The sequence below is a fragment of the Vulpes vulpes genome, chromosome 14 (genome assembly GCF_048418805.1).
Source record: "Vulpes vulpes isolate BD-2025 chromosome 14, VulVul3, whole genome shotgun sequence".
NCBI classification, from domain to species: domain Eukaryota; kingdom Metazoa; phylum Chordata; class Mammalia; order Carnivora; family Canidae; genus Vulpes; species Vulpes vulpes.
Genome location: NC_132793.1, coordinates 102,996,408 through 103,018,289, shown reverse-complemented (window position 1 = coordinate 103,018,289; position 21,882 = coordinate 102,996,408). Strand labels below are relative to the sequence as shown.

Below are 21,882 nucleotides of genomic sequence, written 5' to 3'. Positions count from 1 at the left end.
CGGGGAGGGGGGCGGCCAGGTGGTGATTGGCTGGGCTGCGGCGGGCAGCTCCGGGCCCAGAACAAAAGAGAGCGGGCGGCCGGCGTCCTCCGGAGTAGGCGCTCCCGCCCGCCCCGCGCGGGCTTCGGTGCTGGGGGAAGACGCGCCCACCGCCCGCCCGCCCGCCCGCCGAGCAGCCCGGCTGGCGCGCGCGGTTTCTGGGCGAAAGCCGGCTGTGTACCTAGGAATTAACCGGCCGGCGCGGGAGGGGAGGGAGCGGGAAGCGGGGCGGGGGGGGGGGGGATGCTGAGCGCGCGCGAGAACAATAATAAGATCGTGTTTGCGGTCGCTGCCCGAGGAGGAATTCGGAGGAGGCGCGAGGCCCGGCGCTCGCGCCGCGCCCGGGAGCCCGGGAGGGAGGCCGGCGGCGGCGGCGGCGGCGGCGGCGGCGGCGGCGGCGGCATGAGGCAGGCGACGCGGCGCCTGTGAGCAGCGCGCGGCGGCGGCGGGGACCTGGGCGCGGGCGACAGCCGAGCGGCCGGGGGCTCCCCTCCCCCGCTGCCGGGCCGTGATTTGCCGGGCCCGCTGCGCCCCCCGCCCACCCCTCGCCTCAGCCGCCGCCTCGCCGCTTCCCCTCGTCGGAGCGGCCGCTCGCCCGCCCGCTCGAGGCCCGCGGGGAGCGCGGCGCAGTCCGTCGGCCCGCGGGGGGGGCGGCCTCCCGGCATCTTCGCGGCGACCAAGGACGAGCGGGGGAGGAAGCGGCCGGGATGGCGCGTCCGCGGCCCCGCGAGTACAAGGCGGGCGACCTGGTCTTCGCCAAGATGAAGGGCTACCCGCACTGGCCGGCCCGGGTGAGTACGGCGGCCGCGGGCCCGCCCGCCCACCATTTTCCCCTTCATGATGGCGCGCCCGCCCCCTTTCGCCATCCGCCTCGGCCGGGCGCGGGGGCCGGGGGCTCGGAGCCGGGGCTGCCGGGGCTGCCGGGGCTGCCGGGGCTGCCGGGGCTGCGGGCGCGGCGCACGGAGGACGTGCCCGGGCCGCAGGGATGGCTCCGGGCCGCGCCCGCTCGGCGAGGGCGGCCATCCTTCCGCCTCTTCTGGCAGGCGGCTCGGGCCGGCGCAGGCCCGCCGCGGGGTGGCCGGGCGGCGGGCGGCGGGCGGCGGGCCTGGGCGGAGGCGCCGCCGCGGGCAGGGTAGCGGCTGGGCAGCCGGGTCCCGGGCGAACGTCGGGGCACGTAGGGGAGCGTCATGCAAATGGCTGTCTGCGAGCCGGCGGCGGCCGCGGCCGCCAGTCCTGGAAAGGGCCGCCGGTCACCGGGAGGCCAGCGGGCGCCTCCTGGCAGCCGCGCACCCGTCTCGCGGCGCCTCGTTCGCCATCCAGACTTGTTGAGCTCTCCCGGAGCGCGGTCCCGGGAGCCCCGGCGGCCGGGAGCTCGCAGCCTGGCCGCGGCCGGCGGGTCCGGGCAGCTCCGCGTGCCTCTCCACCTCCATGTTTGTTCCAGGTCGGATCCCAGGCCTGCCCGGCCTCCCCGGCCTCCCCGGGCTCCCCGGCCCCAGCCCACAATAGCGCTCCCTTCCTGGCCCGCAGCGGTTGTCGCTGGGCGCTTTCTCTAGAAAGCATCTGCGTGTGATGCACAGCATCAGATGATGATGATGATGATGATGATTTTTAATCAGGCCATTTGAGCGAGGAGGAGATCAACACCGCTGTGTGTGTGTGTGCTTTGTGCTTTAAAAACGAATCGCTTTTACTTTTGATTTTTAATCCTGGTTGGTGGTTGTTTGGAATCAGAAATACAGTGAAAAGGAGGGTCAGAGCATCTTGGAGGCTCCGTTGGGATCCGTGGGGAACTGAAGCAGATGTGGGAAATAGTATAAATAAAGAGTGTGAGCTCTAAAATGTTGTATTACAGTCCAGGGAAGGTAGCTAGACCCAGGAAAGGGGGAAAAAAAAAACAAAACACAACACACCCACCCATTCACAAAAGGAAGTGACATCACGGGTGGCCAGGCTGAAATTAGTGAAGTTGAAGTAATGGATGGACATAATCACTTTTTTTGTATTTAGTTTGGCGTGATTGTAAAATGGAAAGAACAGTGGGCCCAGAATTGGGGGCGAGGGGGCCTGGTATTTGGCCCTGGCTCTGTTATGGGCTAATCATTTCAACTGTCTGAATATCCATTTCTGCAACTATAAAATGATCATCTCTAGGATTCATTCCAGTGCCAACAACCTCAGATTTCAAGTGAGGTTCAGTTTCCCTTAGGCTGTGAAAATAACTTTTGTCCTCATATGAGCTGTAGGTTGTCCTCAAACAAGGCAAAGTTTTCATTGGGCGGGGAATAACTGATTATTTTTCATACTGTCGTGCCATGTTGCTGAAAGGGGCAAGACTTGTGATTTCGGGAGTCCTTTAGGGATCCCTGAATATATTTATCAAGAAATAGCTATTTGGTGCATGTGCCTGTAGGTGATCACCAGTGAATTAAAGATTGTTATCACCAGTTGGTCAGTTCCTTGTAATCCAATAGCTTGCTTTTTAATCTTACTTTTCTTGAGAGTCCAAAAAAAAAAAAAAAAAAACCTTAAAATTGCATTAACAAGTTACTTATGTACATTGGCCACCTGTAGTAGTTTTGGAACAAAAAAGTGCTGCAGAAGAAGTTCTGATTGTAGATCTAATTGCACATGAAATTCCTAGAAGTTATAATTCCAAACCAAGGCAAAATGGAAAATAAAATCAGGTTGTTAGATAAAATAAGTACATGAAATCTATGTCTCTTCCCTTTAACATAAATTCCTCAAGGAAAGAACATCTCTCTCTCTCTCTTTTTATAATGTAAGAAGAGATGAGTGGCATATTATAATTTCCAAGGAAATGTAAGTGTAAGAAAAAGATTTTTGAGTCCCGACTCTGTTACTGTGCTCTGTGCTTCATAGATGTTCTCATGTTATTTCCACTCCAGTTCTGTGAGATGTTATCCCCATTTTACACCTAGCTATAGCTTTGTAGATGATGTTACAAAATGCTAACTGCAGAAAACCCTACTTAATCAAATTTCAAATAATGTCACTTGATCTGAAGGCCAGTCATGTGGGGATTAGATTCTGTATGGCCCCAAGGGGTCAGACCTAGGAAGAAAAACATGGGGGGACAGTTTGCAGTTCAGACTGTAGAAAGTACTTTTCCGTCAGAGAAGGTCCATGCTTGAATAGAGAAGCAACTTCCCTGCTGTAGGAAAGACGTTGGATCCGAGGCAGCCCCTTGTATGGAACATGGGCCTGGAGGATTCAGACATCCAGCACATTTGGTCAGGTTGCGTTCACCTTTTGTCTGGGCTTCATACGTTGTGACGGTAGGCATATTCTGTAATCTTTCTAAATTTTAATTTACTAGTCTGAGAAATAGGCATAGTTCTCACCTCACAGATTGTGTGTGTAAAAGCACCAAACAGCAGTGCTTGGGTGTTCTTACCTTTTTTTCCTTTTTGAATTTCTAACTTTTCCCCTGTATCACCACACTGTTTTTAATATTCAACTTTTGAGTAAACAGGTTATTTTTCCCACCAAGTTATGAATAACTTCAAATGTATAGGAAAGTTAAAATAATTGTACGGTGGACACCCTTCTACCACTTAAATTCTACAATTAACATTTACCGTACTTGCTTTATCATGTTATTTATGTATCTATCCCTTTATCCATACAGCAGTCCATCTTATTTTAATGCATTTTAAAGTAAGTCGCAGACAGCAGTTTAATTTACTCCTAGACACTTCAGCATATATTATCATTAACTAGAGGTCAATATTTTTTATAGATCCTCCCCCCCCCTTTTATTTTGCCTCTTGAGATAAAATTTATGTAAACTGAAATACACTCAAATGTACCATTCAGTGAGTCTGACATGTATGCCCTGGGATAATCCATACCCCTTGCAAGAAAAGGGTAGTTGTCAGTACCCATGAAAGTTCCCTTGTGGCTCTTCCCAGTTAATCCCTGTCCTCTTCTTTGTTCAGATGTATTAACATTTGGTAGCCCACTAGCTGCTCTTTTTTCTTTTTTTTAATTTTGTTTATTTATTCATAAGAGACAGAGACATAGGCAGTGGGAGAAGAGAAGCAGGCTCCCTGCAAGGAACCCGATGCAGGACTTGACCCCAGGACCCCAGGACCCCAGGATCACGACCTGAACCAAAGGCAGACGCTCAACCTCTGAGCCACCCAGGTGCCCCCACTAGCTGCTCTTAATGGAGTATATTTTATATTGTGTATGACTTAAAAATACAAGTTCATTTGTATCTAAAGATTAAATGCTAAAACAAGAGTCTCTGAATGAACCCTTTTGATTGTGACTCTATGAGTAAAAAAAAAAATTTGAACATGCATCCCTAATTGTAAATTTATTTTTTTATTTTTATTTTTTTTGTAAATTTACTTTAAATTATACTTTGTACTATTACATACATTATAAAATAAATACAAAAGAAACTAAAGGGGATGACATGATAAAATTTGTTTTTGAATTATTAGCAAAAAAAAAATTCTTATTAGCAAAATATTAATAGTAATAGATTAAGTCTATATATTTTTTTAAATATTAACTTTTGGAATATTCTTTGCCTGTTTCTTGTGAGATGACTAGATAGTCACAATTTTTCTAAAGAGCTTTTCCATAATAGAACTGTCAGTTTGGCCATTTCTTGTTTGCTTGTGCTTACAGTATTGGTATTATCTTTGCAGGACTCCTTTTAGCCACTTGTTCATTTGGCAAGAGTTCATTTAGAAGTGAATATTCCCTAATTTTGTTCAACCAAGCACTCTCAAATGGCAGTAAATCACAGTTTGCCCAAAGTGAATAAATATAACCATCTGAATAAGGACACTAGTGTCAATTTATGTATTAAATATTAGTAAAATTTACTTTTTAGGTAAAAAAAGAAGAAACTAAAAAAAGAAATTGTACTATTTTCTTCTCACACCCTCCCTCCAAATCTTGTATATCCTGAGGTGTGAGCACTCTCTGTATGTTATCCCTGCTCTAAAAGATGGAAATACAAAAAGCAAAACTCTTGTGTTTCAACCAGAGAGCTTTTTTTAAATTTAAAAACTTTAAAAAAAATAAAAATAAAAACTTTATATGAGAACTCAAGTGCCAGCATTTCTAATCTAGAGTAAATTGATACGATCACTTTAGAAAACTGGCCCAATCTACTACAGTAAAACACATGCCTACCTTGTAATTTAGCAATCTGTTCTAGGCATATACCCGAGAGAAACAAGTGTTTATGTCCACCAAAAGACTTGTACAAGAATGCTAATACATGACAGCTTTATTCATATTAGCAGAAGATTGAAAAACACCCAGATGTCCATCAGTAGAATGGCTAAACCAAATTGTAGCCTGTTAATGCAGTGGAGTACTGCTCAGCAGTAAAAACGAACAAATTACTGATGCCCACAAAAATACGGGTGTATTTCAAAATTTTGAGGTTGGATGGAAAAAGCCAGCATGAGTACATTCTGTACAATACAAAAACATGCAAAATTGGTTAGTGATCAGTTCATGATGAGTGAAGGAAGGTGTTAATGACTGGGAGGAAGCCCTGAAAATGTTCGTTATGATCTGGATGTGTGCATTTGTAAAGACTTCCCAAACTGCACATTTAAGATTTGCACATTATACTATGTGTAAGTTATGCCTCAATTTAAAAAATACATACTTTGTATGAATTGGGGGGAAAGAATCTAATACTCCAGGCTTCTTCATGGATTGTATTTGAGCATTCTTAGCTTTCAGTGAGAAATTGTTTCTCTTGTTTAAGGCTTCAGTGCTCCCAATTTGCATCTTCCTGTTCCCTTTTGACTGTCTTAGAAACTTCATTTAGTACTTCACAGCTTTCTCTTTACATTTCTTTTTAGTTCTGGTTTCCGCCTATCTTTTGTTTAACTGTATTTGGGTCCTGCTATTCCTTTCACTACTAAATCATTGCTCATCATATTTTTGATCTAGGATCTAGCTCTCAACTTTTTACCTGATACAACTTAAAAATAAAACATTTGACTTAACCATTCTAGGACAGCTTGAAGAGCTAACCTCTTAGCCAGACTTTTACTGAACACCTACTGTATGTAAGGTACTGTGCTAGGTAGAGTTTCATTTTTCTAAAACAGATTAAATTTGCAGCAATTTAAAAATATAATTCTGTAATTAAAGTGTTTCTATATCCTTTATTAGTATAAATACAGATTGAGAATCCTTAGTTCTGATCCATAGCAGTTTGAATTTTTTTGCTTTTGACAATAAATTACTAAACTGTGAACCTTTATTTCTGGAGGCTAGGCTACATAATTTCAGGGAATCACGTGGGACTTAAATTCTTTTTAATCTTGACATAAAATAAGATGTTTGTAATTCCCAATTTTTTGGCATGAGTCCAGAGAAGTCCATCATTGTTTCATTCCTCAGAGTGGCAGGGATTCATTCGGCTTTCCCCCAGGGACTATATTCATGTCACCAAGGGATTGGTAAATTGTCTCATTTTCTTCTGCTTCACTCTGGGAGCAAATAGGCAACTTAAACTCTCAGTATCAACATGTACATTTTTCATTGCTCCCATTTCAACCAGAGGAATCTCTATTTCTGGCACATCATCCCTTTGCTGTGCCCTAATGACTATTGTTTCCCCAGGATTTGGAAAATGTTAATTCTCTGAAGTCAGGTTTTTACTATATGAGATGGTGTTTGCTTCTTTTGGAAAATGACTGGTGGTTTAAAATTATATATGACTTAATTGAAATTGTCTATTAGCATAAGAAAAACATTGTAGGCTAGTAAATATGATAAACATAATAGGGGAAGAGCCCAAATGCTCCTGTTTACTGGAGAAAGTTCTCTTCTGTTGCAGAAGATTGTCCAGATGTTCAATGAGAATCCAGTCTGCTTGATGCAGTGATTAGTCCAGTGCAAAAAGGCTTCTTAATCACTCAGAGCCTTGCTTACTGAGAGCATGGTCTGCAGAACGTTATCTGTCAATGACCAGATAGGTGCAGAAGTTGAGAGTAAGAGTTTAGAAAATTTTTTTAAAGCCATCTGATAGAATGACTTTATGTTTGTGAATCTAGTTTTTAAAACGAAACTTCTATTTTTCTAATAATTCATCTTTCACATATTTTATAAAAATGTCAGTCTATAACAAATTAGAGATTTTTAAAAACCAGGTCTTTTACCACAGAGTACTGACTGTAGAGGATCCTTAAAAGTCACTAGTGTTCCTTGCATCTAAAACAATCTTCTCGTACTATAAACTTTTAAAGATTCTATTTTGAGGGCACTTGAGTGGCTGTCCATTAAGCATCCAACTCTTAGTTTAGGCTCAGGTCATGATAAGATCAAGCCCTACATGGGGCCTGCACTGGGCGTAGAACCTGCTTGAGACTTTTTCTCTCCCTCTGTCTCTCTCCCTCCAAACCTCCAGCTTGCTTGTTCATACTCTCCAAAAAAAAATTTTTTTATAGTAATCTCTATACCCAACATGTGGCTTGAACCCAAAACCCTGAGATCAAGAGTCACCCTCTCCACTGACTGAGCCAGCCAGGCACCCCTCTTCATACTGTAAACTTTTAAAATATCTTTAATTATTTAAAAGAGAGAATGGATTGACTTTTATGTTATAAATATCTGTGTAAAAAGTTTTTTTTTTTTTAAGATTTTATTTATTTATTCATGAGAGACAACAGAGAGGGAGAAGCAGGCTCCACGCAGGAAGCCCAGTGTGGGACTCGATCCTGGGACTCCAGGATCACGCCCTGAGCCAAAGGCAGATGCTCAACTGCTGAGCCACCCAGGTGTCCCATGTAAAAAGTTTTTATTACATAAGTCATAATATTCATTGTAGAAAGATTAATACCCCTCTACCTAGTCATAAGCATCATGAATATGCACCTACATGTGTAAGTACATATTTTTAATATATACAGTTTTGCAGCCTTTTATCCCCAGTAAAACACTATATCTTAGATGACTTTCAGTGGCAATGTATATATTCCTATAACATTATTTATAATAGCCATCTGGTAATTTATAATATAGATCTGTTTGTCATAAATTATAACCAGTTCCTGTTATAGGACATCTAGGTTATTTTCAGTTTCATACTATAAAATAATACTCTGAGAAATATGCTTTTTTTTTTTTTAAGATTTTATTTATTTATTCATGAGAGACAGAGAGAGAGGCAGAGACACAGGCAGAGGGAGAAGCAGGCTCCATGCAGGGAGCCCTATGTAGGACTCGATCTTGAGACTCTAGGATCATGCCCTGGGCAAAGGCAGGAGCTAAACCACTGACCCACCAAGGGATCCCCGAGAAATACACTTTTAGCTAAATCATTAGTTACTTCCTCAGGACAGTTCTCCAGGAATTATGTTTCTCAGTCAAGGGGTGTGTGCATGTTTTAAAACTTTGGATTTTTATTGTCACATTGTTCTCCAGAGAAGTTTTGACTGTCTTCCCCAGCAGGAGAATAAGAGAATATCTATTTTCTCACATATTCATTAAAATTTGAGGATTCAAATTTTTAAAAATATTTGTCAGTTTAATAAATACAAATGTTCAGGCAGCCTGGGTGGCTCAGCGGTTTAGTGCTGCCTTCATCTCAGGGCATGATCCTGGAGATCCAGGATCAAGTCCCATGTCAGGCTTCTTGCATATGGGACCTGCTTCTCACTCTACCTGTGTCTCTGCCCCCCCCCCCTCATATGAATAAATAAATAAAATATTAAAAAAATAATACAAATGTTTAATTGAATTAATTTCTTTGTTTACAAGTTAGGCAGAGTATATATATATCATATATAACATATTGAATCATGTATCATATATGTCTTGATTATAAGTTAGAACAAATATCTGATAACACTGCTATAAGGTAGAGGTAGATACTCCCATAAGAAAACCAAGACTTAATAAATTCACCTAAGGTTATACACTGAGTAAGAGTGTTAATCCCAGACCATTAAGAATGTCACAGGAACATAAGAAATGCAGAGTAAGTAAAGGGGCTTAAGACGCATTTGGTGGTAAGAAGACCATATATGTATATATGTAGTACTCAGAAGCTAGTGGAAGGCTGGCACTCGGAAGTCAGCATTTATTGTGACATTTATTATGTTATTTTCCTCTAGCCTATATCTCTTTGAAAGCCCGTTTGACACAAGGCAGTATAAAACTAAACAAGATATTAGTTATGCATACAGAGAAAGCAGAGACCCATTAAAATCAATTATGAATGAATAGCACAGTGCTGATTCAGTATAGGTTCTAAAACCTTTATGTGTGAAAGAATACATATACTTTGAACACCAGTAGGGCAGTTATGAGTGTTACTGGTTCAGTACAGCCTAGAAGCTAAATCATAAGAACTACTACTAGCCACTGTCTTGTTAATCCCTATAATAGCATCCTCATGTGTTATTTCATTGCTACTTATATATGTAATCACTTCTCAGCTGTATAGGTAAGTGAATTTTTCAATTCTATCTTCTTACCAAATACAAATTTGCTGTAGTTGAGGTAAATAGCTGTATGGTCACAGAGAACCACATACAGGTAAAAATAATGAAGTAATCTAATAATTGGTGAGTTTAAGCCTTTAGAAGGATATCCTCTAGATAACTGAGCAAGATTTCCTGTGATGTTGGGAAGAACAATGAGACAGAGGAGTTAAAAGACACATACTTCATCCCACCATTGTCTTGGCTTGTCAGGTTTGGGCATCTTTTTTTATTAAAGCCTCTTTGTAAAACAGGGAGGATAATTCTTATTCTCTTCCCCTTTTTCCTATGGGATCAGATGTTGAAATGTACATGAAATAAGTGTTTGCTAATTAGGGATCATAGACCCTATATTATAGTCTGCTAACTTGTAACCAAAGACATTAATTCAGTTAAATATTTGTGTTTATTAATATACAACATCATAAAGGCCATATATGAAAGATCCACAGCTAATATCTTTAATGGGGAAAAACTGAGAGCTTTTTCCTTAAAATTAAGAGCATAACAGAGATGTCCACTATCACCACTGTTGTTTAACATAGTACTAGAAATCCTAGCTTTAGCAATCAGACAGCAAAAAGAAATAAAAGGCATCCAGATTAGCAAGGAAGAAGTCAAACTTTCACTCTTTGCAGATGACATGAGACTCTTATGTAGACGACCCAAAAGACTCCACCAAAAATTGCTAAAACTGATACTGCAAAGTCGCAGGATATAAAATCAACAAAAAGAAATTTGTTGCATTTCTATACATCAGTAACAAAACAGCAGAAAGTGAAATCAAGGAATTGGTCCTATTTACAATTGCACCAAAAACCATCAGATATCTAGAAATAAACCTAACCAAAGAGGTAAAAGATCTGTACGTTGAAAACTATAGAACACTTATGAAAGAAATTGAAGAAGACACAAAGAAATGGGAAAACATTCCATGCTTCTAGATTAGAAGAATATATTATTTAAATGTCTGTACTATCCTAAACAATATACACATTCAGTGCAATCTCAATCAAAGTAACACCAGTGTCTTTTCACAAACTAGAACAGTCATAAAATTTGTATGGAACCAGAAAAGACCCCAAATAGCCAAGGTAATGTTGAAAAAGAAAAGCAAAGTGGGAGGCATTACAATTCCAGACTTCAAGCTGTATTGCAAAGCTGTAATCATCAAGATAGCATGGTACTTGCACAAAAACAGGCATATAGATCAGTGGAACCAAATGGAGAACCTAGCAATGGACCTTCAACTATATAGTCAACTAATCAAGAAAGAATATCTACCAGTCTCTTCAACAAATGATGTTGGAAAAACTGGACATCAATGAGTAGAATATGCATAAGAATGAAACTGGACCACTTTTTTTTACACCAAACACTAAAATAAATTCAAAATGGAGGAAAGACGTAAATGTAGGATAGGAAATGATTAAAATCCTAGTGGAGAAAACAGGAAGCAACGTCTTTGACCTTGGCTGCAGCAACTTACTAGACATGTCTCTGGAGACATGTGAACTATTAGGACTTCATCAGAGTAAAAAGCTTCTGCACAGTGAGGTAAACAATCGACAAAACTAAAAGACAACCAATGGAATGGGAGAGGCTATTTGCAAATGACATCAGGTAAGAGGCTGGTATCCAGAATCTATAAAGAGTTCATCAAAATCAACACCCCAAAAATAAATAATCCAGTTAAGAAATGGGCAGAAGACATGCACAGACATTTCTTCCAAAGAAGACACACAAATGGCTAACAGACACATGAAAAAATGCTCAGTATCACTCATCAGGGAAATATAAATCAAAACCACAATGAGATAACCACCTCATACCTGTCAGAATGGCTAATATTAACAACTCTGGAAACAACAGATGTTGGTGAGGATGTGGAGAAAGGGAAATTCTTTTGCATTGTTGGTGGGAATGCAAACTAGTGCAGCTACTCTGGAGGGTAGTATAGAGATTCCTCCAAGTTAAAAAATAGAACTACCCTACAATTAAAAAATTGCACTACTAGGTATTTATCCAAAGGATACAAAAATGCTGATTCAAAGGGGCACATGCCACTCCAGGGTTTATAACAGCACCATCAACAATAGGCAAATTATGGAAAGAGGCCAAATGCCCATCAACTGATGAATGGATAAAGAAGGTGTGTATGTACACACACACACACAGGAATACTACTCAGCTATCAAAAGAGTGAAATCTTGGGATGCCTGGGTGGCTCAGTAGGTTGAACATCTGCCTTCAGCTCAGGTTGTCATCTCAGAGTCCTGGGATTGAGTCCTGTGTTGGGCTTCCCACTCAGTAAGAAGTCTGCTTCTCCCTCTGCCCTTCCCCCTGCTCGTGCACTCTCTCAAATAAATAAAATCTTGGGAAAAAATGAAATCTTGCCATCTGCAACAACGTGGATAGAACTAGAATGTGTTATGCTAAGCAAAATCAGTCAGAGAAGGACAAATACCATATGATTTCACTCATATGTGGAATTTAAGAAACAGAACAACATAGGAGGGAAGGAAAAATAAGATAAAAACAGGAGGCAAACCATAAATGACTCTTAACTATAGAGAACAGGATTGCTGGAGGGGAGCTGGGAGGGGAGATGGGGTAACTGGATGGTGAGCATTAAGGAGAGCACTTGTGATGAGCACTGGGTGTTAATATGTAAATGATGAACCACCATATTTTACTCCTGAAACCAATACTACACTGTATGTTAACTAACTTGAATTTAAATTTTTTTAAAATGTGTTTATTGAATTCTTACTTAGTTTCCCTTCTTTTTCCCTGTCATCATGTGTTAAGATGTACCTAACAATTACCTACCAGGAGCACCAAACTCCTTATCATACAATGGTAGAAACCTAGTGAAGTCTCAGTAAATGCTTTTGTGGCTTACAAGGTGTCTTTCAGCAGTTTCCTTGTGGCTTTATAATATTGAGTTGGCTCTGGGCACTTCTCATTGGTCCTTGTCCCTCAGAGTCCTGCATGTGGTGGGCCATTTCTAGAGGTTCCAGATAGCTTTAGTACTTGGGGGCAAACTAAACTAGACTATGTAGGCCTATAGAAAGGATCTGTGAGAAAACTACTCTTCCCACTTGGTCACGGACACTAAAGCTCTGAGTGGACTCTCTGAGTATAATCTGTAAGCCTACGCAGAAATGGAAGTTATCTGGTGTCAAAAGTGGAGGGGAGAGAAAGAAAAGTGGAGGGAAGTCCATGCTAACAAAAAAGTTGGCTCCATGAGGCTGGAGAGTTCTTAGTAACAGAGCATTAACTTCTCAGTTTCTATTGCAAAATGTATTTAAGATGAGTGTGTTAGAAGTGCTGGGTTTGTTAGGTTCAGAAGAAGTTACCAATATAAAAATGAATGTCACAGAAAATTCGAAAATTTTTATGTAGGAAGAAACATTAAAAAAAGAAACCCTAATGGCTTTAGAGCTCTTTTACCTTTTTGTCACCAAAGTAGAACTTCTGTGTTAATGACATCTTTAATTTTGAAGGAAATGCATATTCAGAGGGAGCAGTATGACAGATCCTCAGTTCATTTTTTTAAAGTTCTATATGTTGAATGGATTGAAAATTAAATCCCTCTAGGCCTCTGTTTGACTTTCAAAATGAGACCAGCTGCTTTCAAACAAGGCATAACTGTTCTTATTTCCCTCACTTAACTGCTACGTGAGGATTAAGTCAATAATTTTGAAAATATTTAGATCTTAGAAATGAGTCATTGTTGCTGATTGATTCTGATGCAGTCAGGTCTGGTGGCTTTCAGACTTTTTTTTTTTTTTTTTTTTACTATAGTAAGAAATAAAGCCCATAGTAAGAAATAACTACTAATTTCATACACGAGAAATAAGTCTTCACCAAATCATACTATATGTGATACATTCTGATATTTTAATATTTTTATTTTGCAGAAAATCAGGTTGCAATCCAGTAAATTAGTTTCACTACCTACAGTTTGAAAAGCAGTGGTCTGGTCTGTTAGGCCAAAGGGAAATTAATCTATGTGAGTTCTATGTGTGTGTGTGTGTGTGTATCTATGTATCTATGACAGTAATTGGATTTTTAAAAAAGATATTTATTTATTTATTTGTTTATTTATTTATTTATTTGAGACAGAATGAGCTAGGAGGAGGGGCAGAGAGAGAGGGACAAACAGACTCCCTGCTGAGCAGGGAGCCCAGTGTGGGCTTGATTCCAGGACCGGGGGATCATGACCCAAGCAGAAGGCAGATGCTCAACTGATCGAGCCACAGGGGGGTGCCCCGACAGTAGTTGGATTTTTGAGGTAGCAGACCTGAGCTTTTTATTCTGCTGTAGCCACAATCTTACATGAAGATCACATGAGCATAAACAATGAAAGTTATATTATTTTAGGTCATTTACCCATTCGGAACAGTATTGCCCTTGATCTCAAAAGGCTTGGTGTATAAATCCAGTGTTTCTATTCTCATCTTCTTTCTAATCTTTGAATTGTACATGAATCTATAACTCTTTCAAAGCTAGTTTCATATATATGCCTTCTTTTTTTTTTTTTAAAGATTTTATTTATTTATTAATGAGAAACAGGGAGGGAGAGAGAGAGAGGCAGAGACACAGACAGAGGGAGAAACAGGCTCCATGCAGGGAGCCCTACGTGGGACTCGATCCCGGGTCTCAGGATCAGGCCCTGGGCTGACGGCGGTGCCAAACTGCTGAGCCACCCGGGCTGCCCATATATATGTCTTCTTAAAGATGAAAAGCTCTCTGCATTTAATTACCCAGCTACGTATACTGTTGGACTAGGTAGTGTTCACTGGCTTATGGTTTTGAGGCTCTGGGATCTTCTTGGGTTTGTGAGACTAGACTGGAGGGTATTAGGCTGTCCATGACTGAGGATGAGGTGCTTTTGTGAAGTCCAGAAGACATGTACATGGGGCGTGAGTGGTACCTTCTGAGGTGGGTGTAAAGTTATGGGACTAACACATTTCTAATGGTTCTGTATTTTCTTTTTAAATCACTATCCAATCAAAAAAAAGATTTCCTTGCTACTATTGGATAGAACAGCCTCAGTACAGAAAACCTAATATTGATGATAGTAAGGCATTCTAAAGTTTCTATAAAAGATACCTTTCTGGGGATCCCTGAGTGGCTCAGTGGCTTAGCACCTGCCTTTAACCCAGGGCGTGATCCTGGAGTCCTGGAATCGAGTCCTGCATTGGGCTTCCTGCATGGAGCCTGCTTCTCCCTCTGCCTATGTCTCTGCCTCTCTCTCTTTGTCTCTCATGAATGAATAAATAAAATCTTAAAAAATAAAAAATCTTAAAGATACCTTTCTGAAAGGGTATTGTAAGCAAAGTTTTATATCTCACATCTGGCAGGTTGACTCACAAAATAAGTATACTTCTATGAGAAAATAACCCCACTGTACTAAATGGAAGTATCTTGGAACTAAGAGGATACTATTAGGTTAGTGTTTGTGCTATGCCAGATATTCAAGAGCTCTGGTTGTTCGCCAGCCCAGTCCTTTGTGTTTTCTTTGTTTTGTTTTTTAAAAATATTTATTCATGAGAGACACAGAGGCAGAGACACAGGCAGAGGGAGAAGCAGGCCCCCTCACAGGGAGCCTGATGTGCTACTCAATCCCTGGATCATGGGATCACGCCCTGAGCCCAAGGCAGGCACTCAACCACTGGTTGTCCCAGCCCAGTCCTATGTTGCTCTTGTGGTCTGCTGGCCCTGCCTTGTGCCAGGCCAGGTGGGAGAGTAAAGACAGAGCCCATGGTAGAACCATGAAATAGGATGGTTTCCACTGTTTGTTTTTAATAAGCTCCTTGTCTAGGGCAAAGATTTATTTAACTACAAGGGATCAGGTAACCCAGAACAAATGTGTCCCTTATTTTTATGTTGTCCTAAGAGCAAATTACAGGAGTAGAGCAGTTCAACGAGAGTGGGCAGTTGGAGCAGGTTGCCACTGAGTGGACAGTGATTGAGGATGCCTCCATTGCTTCAGTAGAGGTGTCTCTCATTCGGTGTTCTTGTATACTCTGAGTGAGTCTGGACCTCTCCGCTTTCTCTTGCTAAGTCCACTGCCTCCTCTTTATCCTGATTTAACCCACATGATCACTTGAACTGCTCTCACCCTAGTCTCCTTTTTTACTTTGGTATGTTCATCCTAGAAACCCCTTCCTGGGTCACTCTTCGAGTCTGCCTGGTCTGCTCAAGCAGGTGGCCTACTGCAACCAGTGGATGTAATCACAAAGATACGCAACCTGGGCCTGCCCCAGGATTGCTTGCATCTAGGTTCTCAGTGCTCCTTGTCCATGTTTCTCGGGTACTCCGAGATACCATTACTTTTGTCTTCCAACTCTGGTGCTTTCCCCTCATTTTCAGCAAATCATTTTATCTTCATATTCCACATGTTCATTTTCAAGGTGAAATGGAAGAGCGAGAGCTTAGTGGGCAGATGAAGCAGTATCTGCCTGTCACCTCTGTCCCTCAGCAGATAAACGACCTTGGGTAAATCACCTAATATCTTGGCCCCAGTGGACTCATCGGTAAAATGGAGACAGTTCGGGTTTGTTTTTGGGATCAAGGATTTGGAACATAAATAGCCTGGAATTTAACATGATTAAAAAAATGTTTGTTTCCCTCCTGTTCACCTCTTCTTTGTCCTCCCTACCAAGACCCTCCTCTTGCTTGACTCTACCCTTTTCCTTCTTGTGTTCAGCAGTTAGTAAATATTTTTGAAATGTTTGCTATGTCCCTAATAGGTGCTCTAATTGATCCTCGGAGTAGAGAAGTGACCTCAACAGCCTTTTTTCCTCCATTGGCTCTTTCTCTTCAGACCAGAAATAATCCTCTCTCCCATCTTCTCGGCCCTGCTCCCTCTACTTTCCTTGGTAGCTCAGCTTCTTAAATAACTGACCTTACTGTCATTCTGCCGCTCTCCCAAAGGTCACCATGATCTCCCAATCCAAGGAACACACTTCAGTCTTTATTTTTGCCTCTGTGGAATTTAATGCTGCCTTTTAAAATATTCTCTTCCCTTGGCTTCCCTCATGTATTTCTTTTCTCGGAAGGTTCTTCTCCTTCTCTTACTGTGCCTTTGCAGGATCTTCCTTACGTTCAAGCCACCATTCTGCAGAGTAATATTTTCTAAACCTGTTTCAGGCCTAGACTCAACTATTGTGAGCTTCAAACCCATACATCTATTTACTGTCTAAACAGCTCTATATAGCTGTCTGTCAGGTACCACAACTTCATTGTCACAACTTATCTAGCTGCCCCTCCCCACCTAAATATTTCTATTTCAGTGGAAGATTACTATTCCACTAGTTACCAAAAAAAGACACTTCAGATTATCCTAGGGGCTCTTTTTCCTTCCTCTCTCCCACTTCCTACTGGTCACCTAATGATATCTAGGTGGGCAATGCAAATGAAGGCCTGCTGGTAGTTCAGATAGAGAAAAGTAGTGTGAAATCTCATTAATCACACAGCCCACAGCAAAGTAAGGACACTAAGGGAATCCCTGGGTGGCTCAGCGGTTCAGCGCCTGCCTTTGGCCCAGGGCGCGATCCTGGAGTCCTGGGATCGAGTCCTGCATCTAGCTCCCGGCATGGAGCCTGCTTCTCCCTCTGCCTGTGTCTCTGCCTCTCTCTCCCTCTCTCTCTCTCTGTGTGTCTATCATAAATAAATAAATCTTAAAAAACAAACAAACAAAAAACAAAGTAAGGACGCTAAATGCAAGAGAACCTGAGGCAGATTTGTGTTGTACACAGGATATAATTTCAGCAGAATAATAAGACATTAAACTAAGATTAATTTGGATTTTATTGATGTTATTTTATTTCTACTTAATATATAGATTAATTTTGGTTTTTTAGTATATGATTATAATAGTATTGCTGTTTTATTTGTGCATGTTTTAGAATTGATATTTAAAATGATAAACTTTTGTGACAGCTGGGGGTCTACATGATTTTGTTTCCTTTAAAAATGATTACAATTGCCCCTTGAACGAGGAGGGAGGGGTAAGGGACAGACTCCCACAGTTGAAAACCCAAGTAGAACTTTTGACGTCCCAAAAACTTAAGTACAAGTAGCCTACTGTTGACCAGAAGCCTTGTCAATGACATAGACAGTTGATTAATACATATATATGTTTATTCTTACAATAAAGTAAGCTTGAGAAAAGAAAATAGTGTTAAGATTATAAGGAAGAGAAAATACATTTACAGTACTGTATTTATTGGAAAAAATTCATGTATACATGAGCCCATGTGTTTCAAACCCATGTTCAAGGGTCAGCTGTAGTTTAAGGTGCCATAGTTTAAGAGCCTTAACAAATTAGAATGAATTCTTGATGAGGGACCTAGAAATAAAGACATATAAGGAGATAATCAGAGATTTGAACGTTTAGTCAGAGAAGGAAAGATGTCTGTGCTAATAGTGATTTTCAAATATTTAAGGGACTCATATGAAAGAAGAAATAGGATGTTGGGGTAGCAGAAAGAGCATATACTTTGGAGTCAAGGTATAGGTTCAAATAGCTTTACCACTGACAACTGTGTGAACTTGGGCAATTACCTAATTCTCCCTTAGCCTGTTTCCTCTTTCCTAAAGCGGAGTTAGTATTACTACCCCCACAAGGTTAATGAGAGAACTTAATACCTGACACATAGTTGAAGCTGATAAACAAATACTAGTTTCTTCCTTTCTTTTTTTTTAAAAGGGTAGAACTAGAATTAGGGGATAGAAATTTTGGGGGAACTGATTTAGAAGTAGGCTTATTGTAGGAAAGAACAATTAAGAGAGAGGAAGTATTCACATTAATTATTGAGAGCTTGTATGTCATTACTTCATTTGTCATCACGTAAGCCTGTGCTATTCAAGTTGATACCCCCTCTTTACAGGTAAAAACCTGAAGTTCAGAGAGATTTTAAGTATTTTCCCAAAGATTACCCAGTTACAGTAAGTGATTTCCTGGCTCCAAAGCTTGTACTCTGAACCACTGCAGTGCACTGTGTTTGATCTCTGGTGATGCACGTTTATTCATCCATTCATTCAACAGCTGTTATCGAACACCTACTCTACTCCAGGTGCTCCACAGCAGTTTCCAGTACAGAATGTGACAAAGAACCTACCTTCCAGTGACTTTTCTCTAAGATGAAAAATAGTTGAAGGGGACAGGGAGTGCTAGCAGTGGTACAGAGTAAAGAGGATCTTGCTGTGTTTTACATAGAATGTTCAGGGAAAGCCTCTAATAAGGTGGCCTTTGAGCAGAGACCTAAAGGAAAGGAGGGAGCCTCATGGATATTCACTTTAGGCAGAGAAGAGCAAGTTTCTCATAATGAATGTTTTTATTAAGAATAATTATTCTTAACCATTTTCACTTATTTTTCTAGATTGACTTTAGAAACACCTTGAGTTTCAAGAGAAATCTCAATGGAATTTTAGTTTGAAGTGAGTTAAATTGTAAATTAATAGGAAAAAGGACCCTTTTTCCAGTTTTGAAACATTCCCGCCAGAAGCATGGAATGTTTCTATTTATTTTTCTGTCTCAGAGTTTTGTAGTTTTCTTCCTAAAGGATACACACACACACACACACACACACACACACACACACACAAATTACTAGGTGTTGTTTCCTGTTCCTGATGGAATTATACATGAAATTTTAGTAGCTCAGAACAAACACTTTGGTTTAACCAGACATCGTAGCTTTTCTCCCACACCTAGTGTGCTGGCAAATCCTGTTAATTCTAACTTCAAAGTATATGTACAATCCAAAAACTTTCATAGCCACCATCCTTATCTAAGTCCCCATTGCCTCTTAAAAATATTATTTGAGTCAATTTCTAGTGGTCTCCGTTTCCATTCTTGCCCTCTGAAAGTCTGTTCTTAGCAGTGTGGGCATGGCCACCTGGTAAAATGGAATGAACAAGCAGCCTCCCCTCTTCCTTACCCTAGTCCAGCCCAGGGCCTCCTCCCTGCTCCTTAAAGGGTGAGGCTTGCTACTGCCTCAGGGACTTTACTCACGCCTTCCCCCTAGATCCCTCCCAGATCTCTTCCAATTCTCTATTCAGGTGTCACATTTTGAGAAATTTTACCATCCAGTTTTTTTTTTTTTTTTGGGTGGGGGGGGTGAGATTCTTTTAAAAAAATATTTATGAGAGACACAGAGAGGCAGAGACATAGGCAGAGGGAGAAGCAGGCTCCATGCAAGGAGAGCCTGATGCAGGACTGGATCCTGGGATTACTCCTTGAGCCAAAGGCAGATGCTCAACCAGAGTCACCTAGGTATCCCTACCATCCAGTTTAAAATCACAACCCCATCTTCATCCTTGGCTCTAATTTTCTATAGCTCTTTTTTTACATTCTTATGTACTAAATAATTTACTTATTTAATGAGTTATTTTCTATTTTATTTTGCCCCTTGTTTGTTGCTGTATCTTAACACCTATAACAGTGCCTGGCTCACAAAAAAATAATATTTATTTAAAGACTGAATTCAGTCTTTTATATTTTCAACCTGGTCTCTGGCGATATATGCCAAAGCTTTTTATTTTTACTCGTCATCCTGCTGTACTTTGGTGTTTTGTGTGGTTTTTAAAAAATTAATTAATTAATTTATTTAGAGAGAGTGAGCGAGTGGGGAGAGGGGGGAAGGGGAGAGAGAATCCTAAAGCAAACTCCCTGCTGAGTGCAGAGCCTAATGCAGGGTTCAATACCAGGACCCTGAGATCATGGCCTGAGCTGAAATCAAGAGTTGGCTACTTAACTGACTGAACCACCGAGGCACCCCATTCTGCTATACCTTAATTCTATTTTTCTAGTTATATACTTTTTCCTAAATCATATACAAATAATTATTCTTTTTTCCTGTTTCAGTATTTGTTGGAAGGTGGGGTGGGAATTCTTTTAATATATTAACTAGAACTTTCAGAACAGTGTTAAGCACTGGAGGTAATTGACATCCTTGTCTCCTTGATTTTTAGGAATATGTCTTTATTACTCTATAATTTTGGCTATTTTCAGATAGATAGTCTTTATCATGTTGAAATATTCTCTTATTCCTGTTTTTCTAAGAATTCTTATTAAGAAGTTAAATTTTGTCAAATGCCTGTTTGACCATCCATTGTAATAATCATATAAGCTTTCTCTTTTAGCCTTTGTATTGATTATATAATTAGATGTTAAATGTTAAATTGTACTTGCATACCTGGAATTTACCTACGCTCTCTTGGTATATATATGTGTATATATACTTTCTTTGTTGAGATATAATTCAGATACCAGAAAATTCACCCTTTTAGATTATGTAATTCAGTGGTTTTTATCACATTCGTAAGGTTGTACAACCATTATCACTAATTCCAGAACATTACATCACCCCACACGAAAACCCTGTATTCATAAAGCAGTTACTCCCCACCCACTCATACCCTTGCCAGTCACAAATCTACTTTATCTCTATGAATTTACTTGTTCTGAACATTTCATTTAAATAGGATCATAGAATATGTGGCCTTTTGTGTCTGGCTTCTTTCATTTAGCATCATGTTTATCCATATTTCATCCATGTATAGCAAATATCAGTACTTCATTCCTTTTCATAGCTGACTAACATTCCATTGTGTGGATATTCCACATTAAAATCACTCACCAACTTGTGGGTATTTGTGTTGTTTCCACTTTTGGCTGTTATGAATAATACTGCAATGAACATTCTTGGAACAGTTTGTTATGTGGATCTAATGTTTTCAGTCTCTTGAAGATATACCTAGAATGGAATTGCTGGGTCATATTATTATTCTATGTTTAGCCCTTTGAAAAATTGCTGGACTTTTTTTTTTTTTCCATTTCTGCTTACTACTTTACATTCCTAGTAGCCTAATTGACCTGGCTGAACCTCTAATGTTGACAAATGATGAGAATGAACATCCTCGTCTTGTTCCTGATCTGATGGGGATATTTTTTAGTCTTTCACCATTAAGTATGATGTTAGTGGGGTTTTTTTTTTATAGATGCCTTTTATCAGCTTAAGGGTATTTCCTTCTGTTCCCAGTTGGTCAGATGTTTTTATCATGAAAGGTTGTTGGATCTTTTCAAATGTTTTTCCTGTGTCTATTGAGATTATTGTGTGGTCTTTGTCTTTGGTTCTAGTAATACGGTATATTGTATTGATTGATTTTGATATGTTGAACCAACCTTGCATTCTTGGGATAAAGTCTCTTGGTCATGATACGTAATTATTTTAAAAAGACAAAAACCACTTTTATTAAAGAAGTCTGAGTCCTTTTTTTCCCTGTCATTCATGCTTTCCGAATCTGCAAGCACACATGGGTGGGTACC

The 21,882-nt window shown here is 40.6% G+C and overlaps 1 protein-coding gene across 1 annotated transcript in view; it reads left to right on the top strand.

Annotated features, from left to right (window-relative positions):
- Positions 1–345: 345 nt before the first annotated feature.
- HDGFL3 (HDGF like 3) overlaps positions 346–21,882 on the top strand; it is a 77,857-nt gene continuing 56,320 nt past the window's right edge. Inside the window, exon 1 of the mRNA XM_072737433.1 lies at positions 346–830. Within this exon, the coding sequence (XP_072593534.1) occupies positions 747–830 (84 nt within the window). The 5' untranslated portion in view covers positions 346–746. The remainder of the gene's footprint in view (positions 831–21,882) is intronic.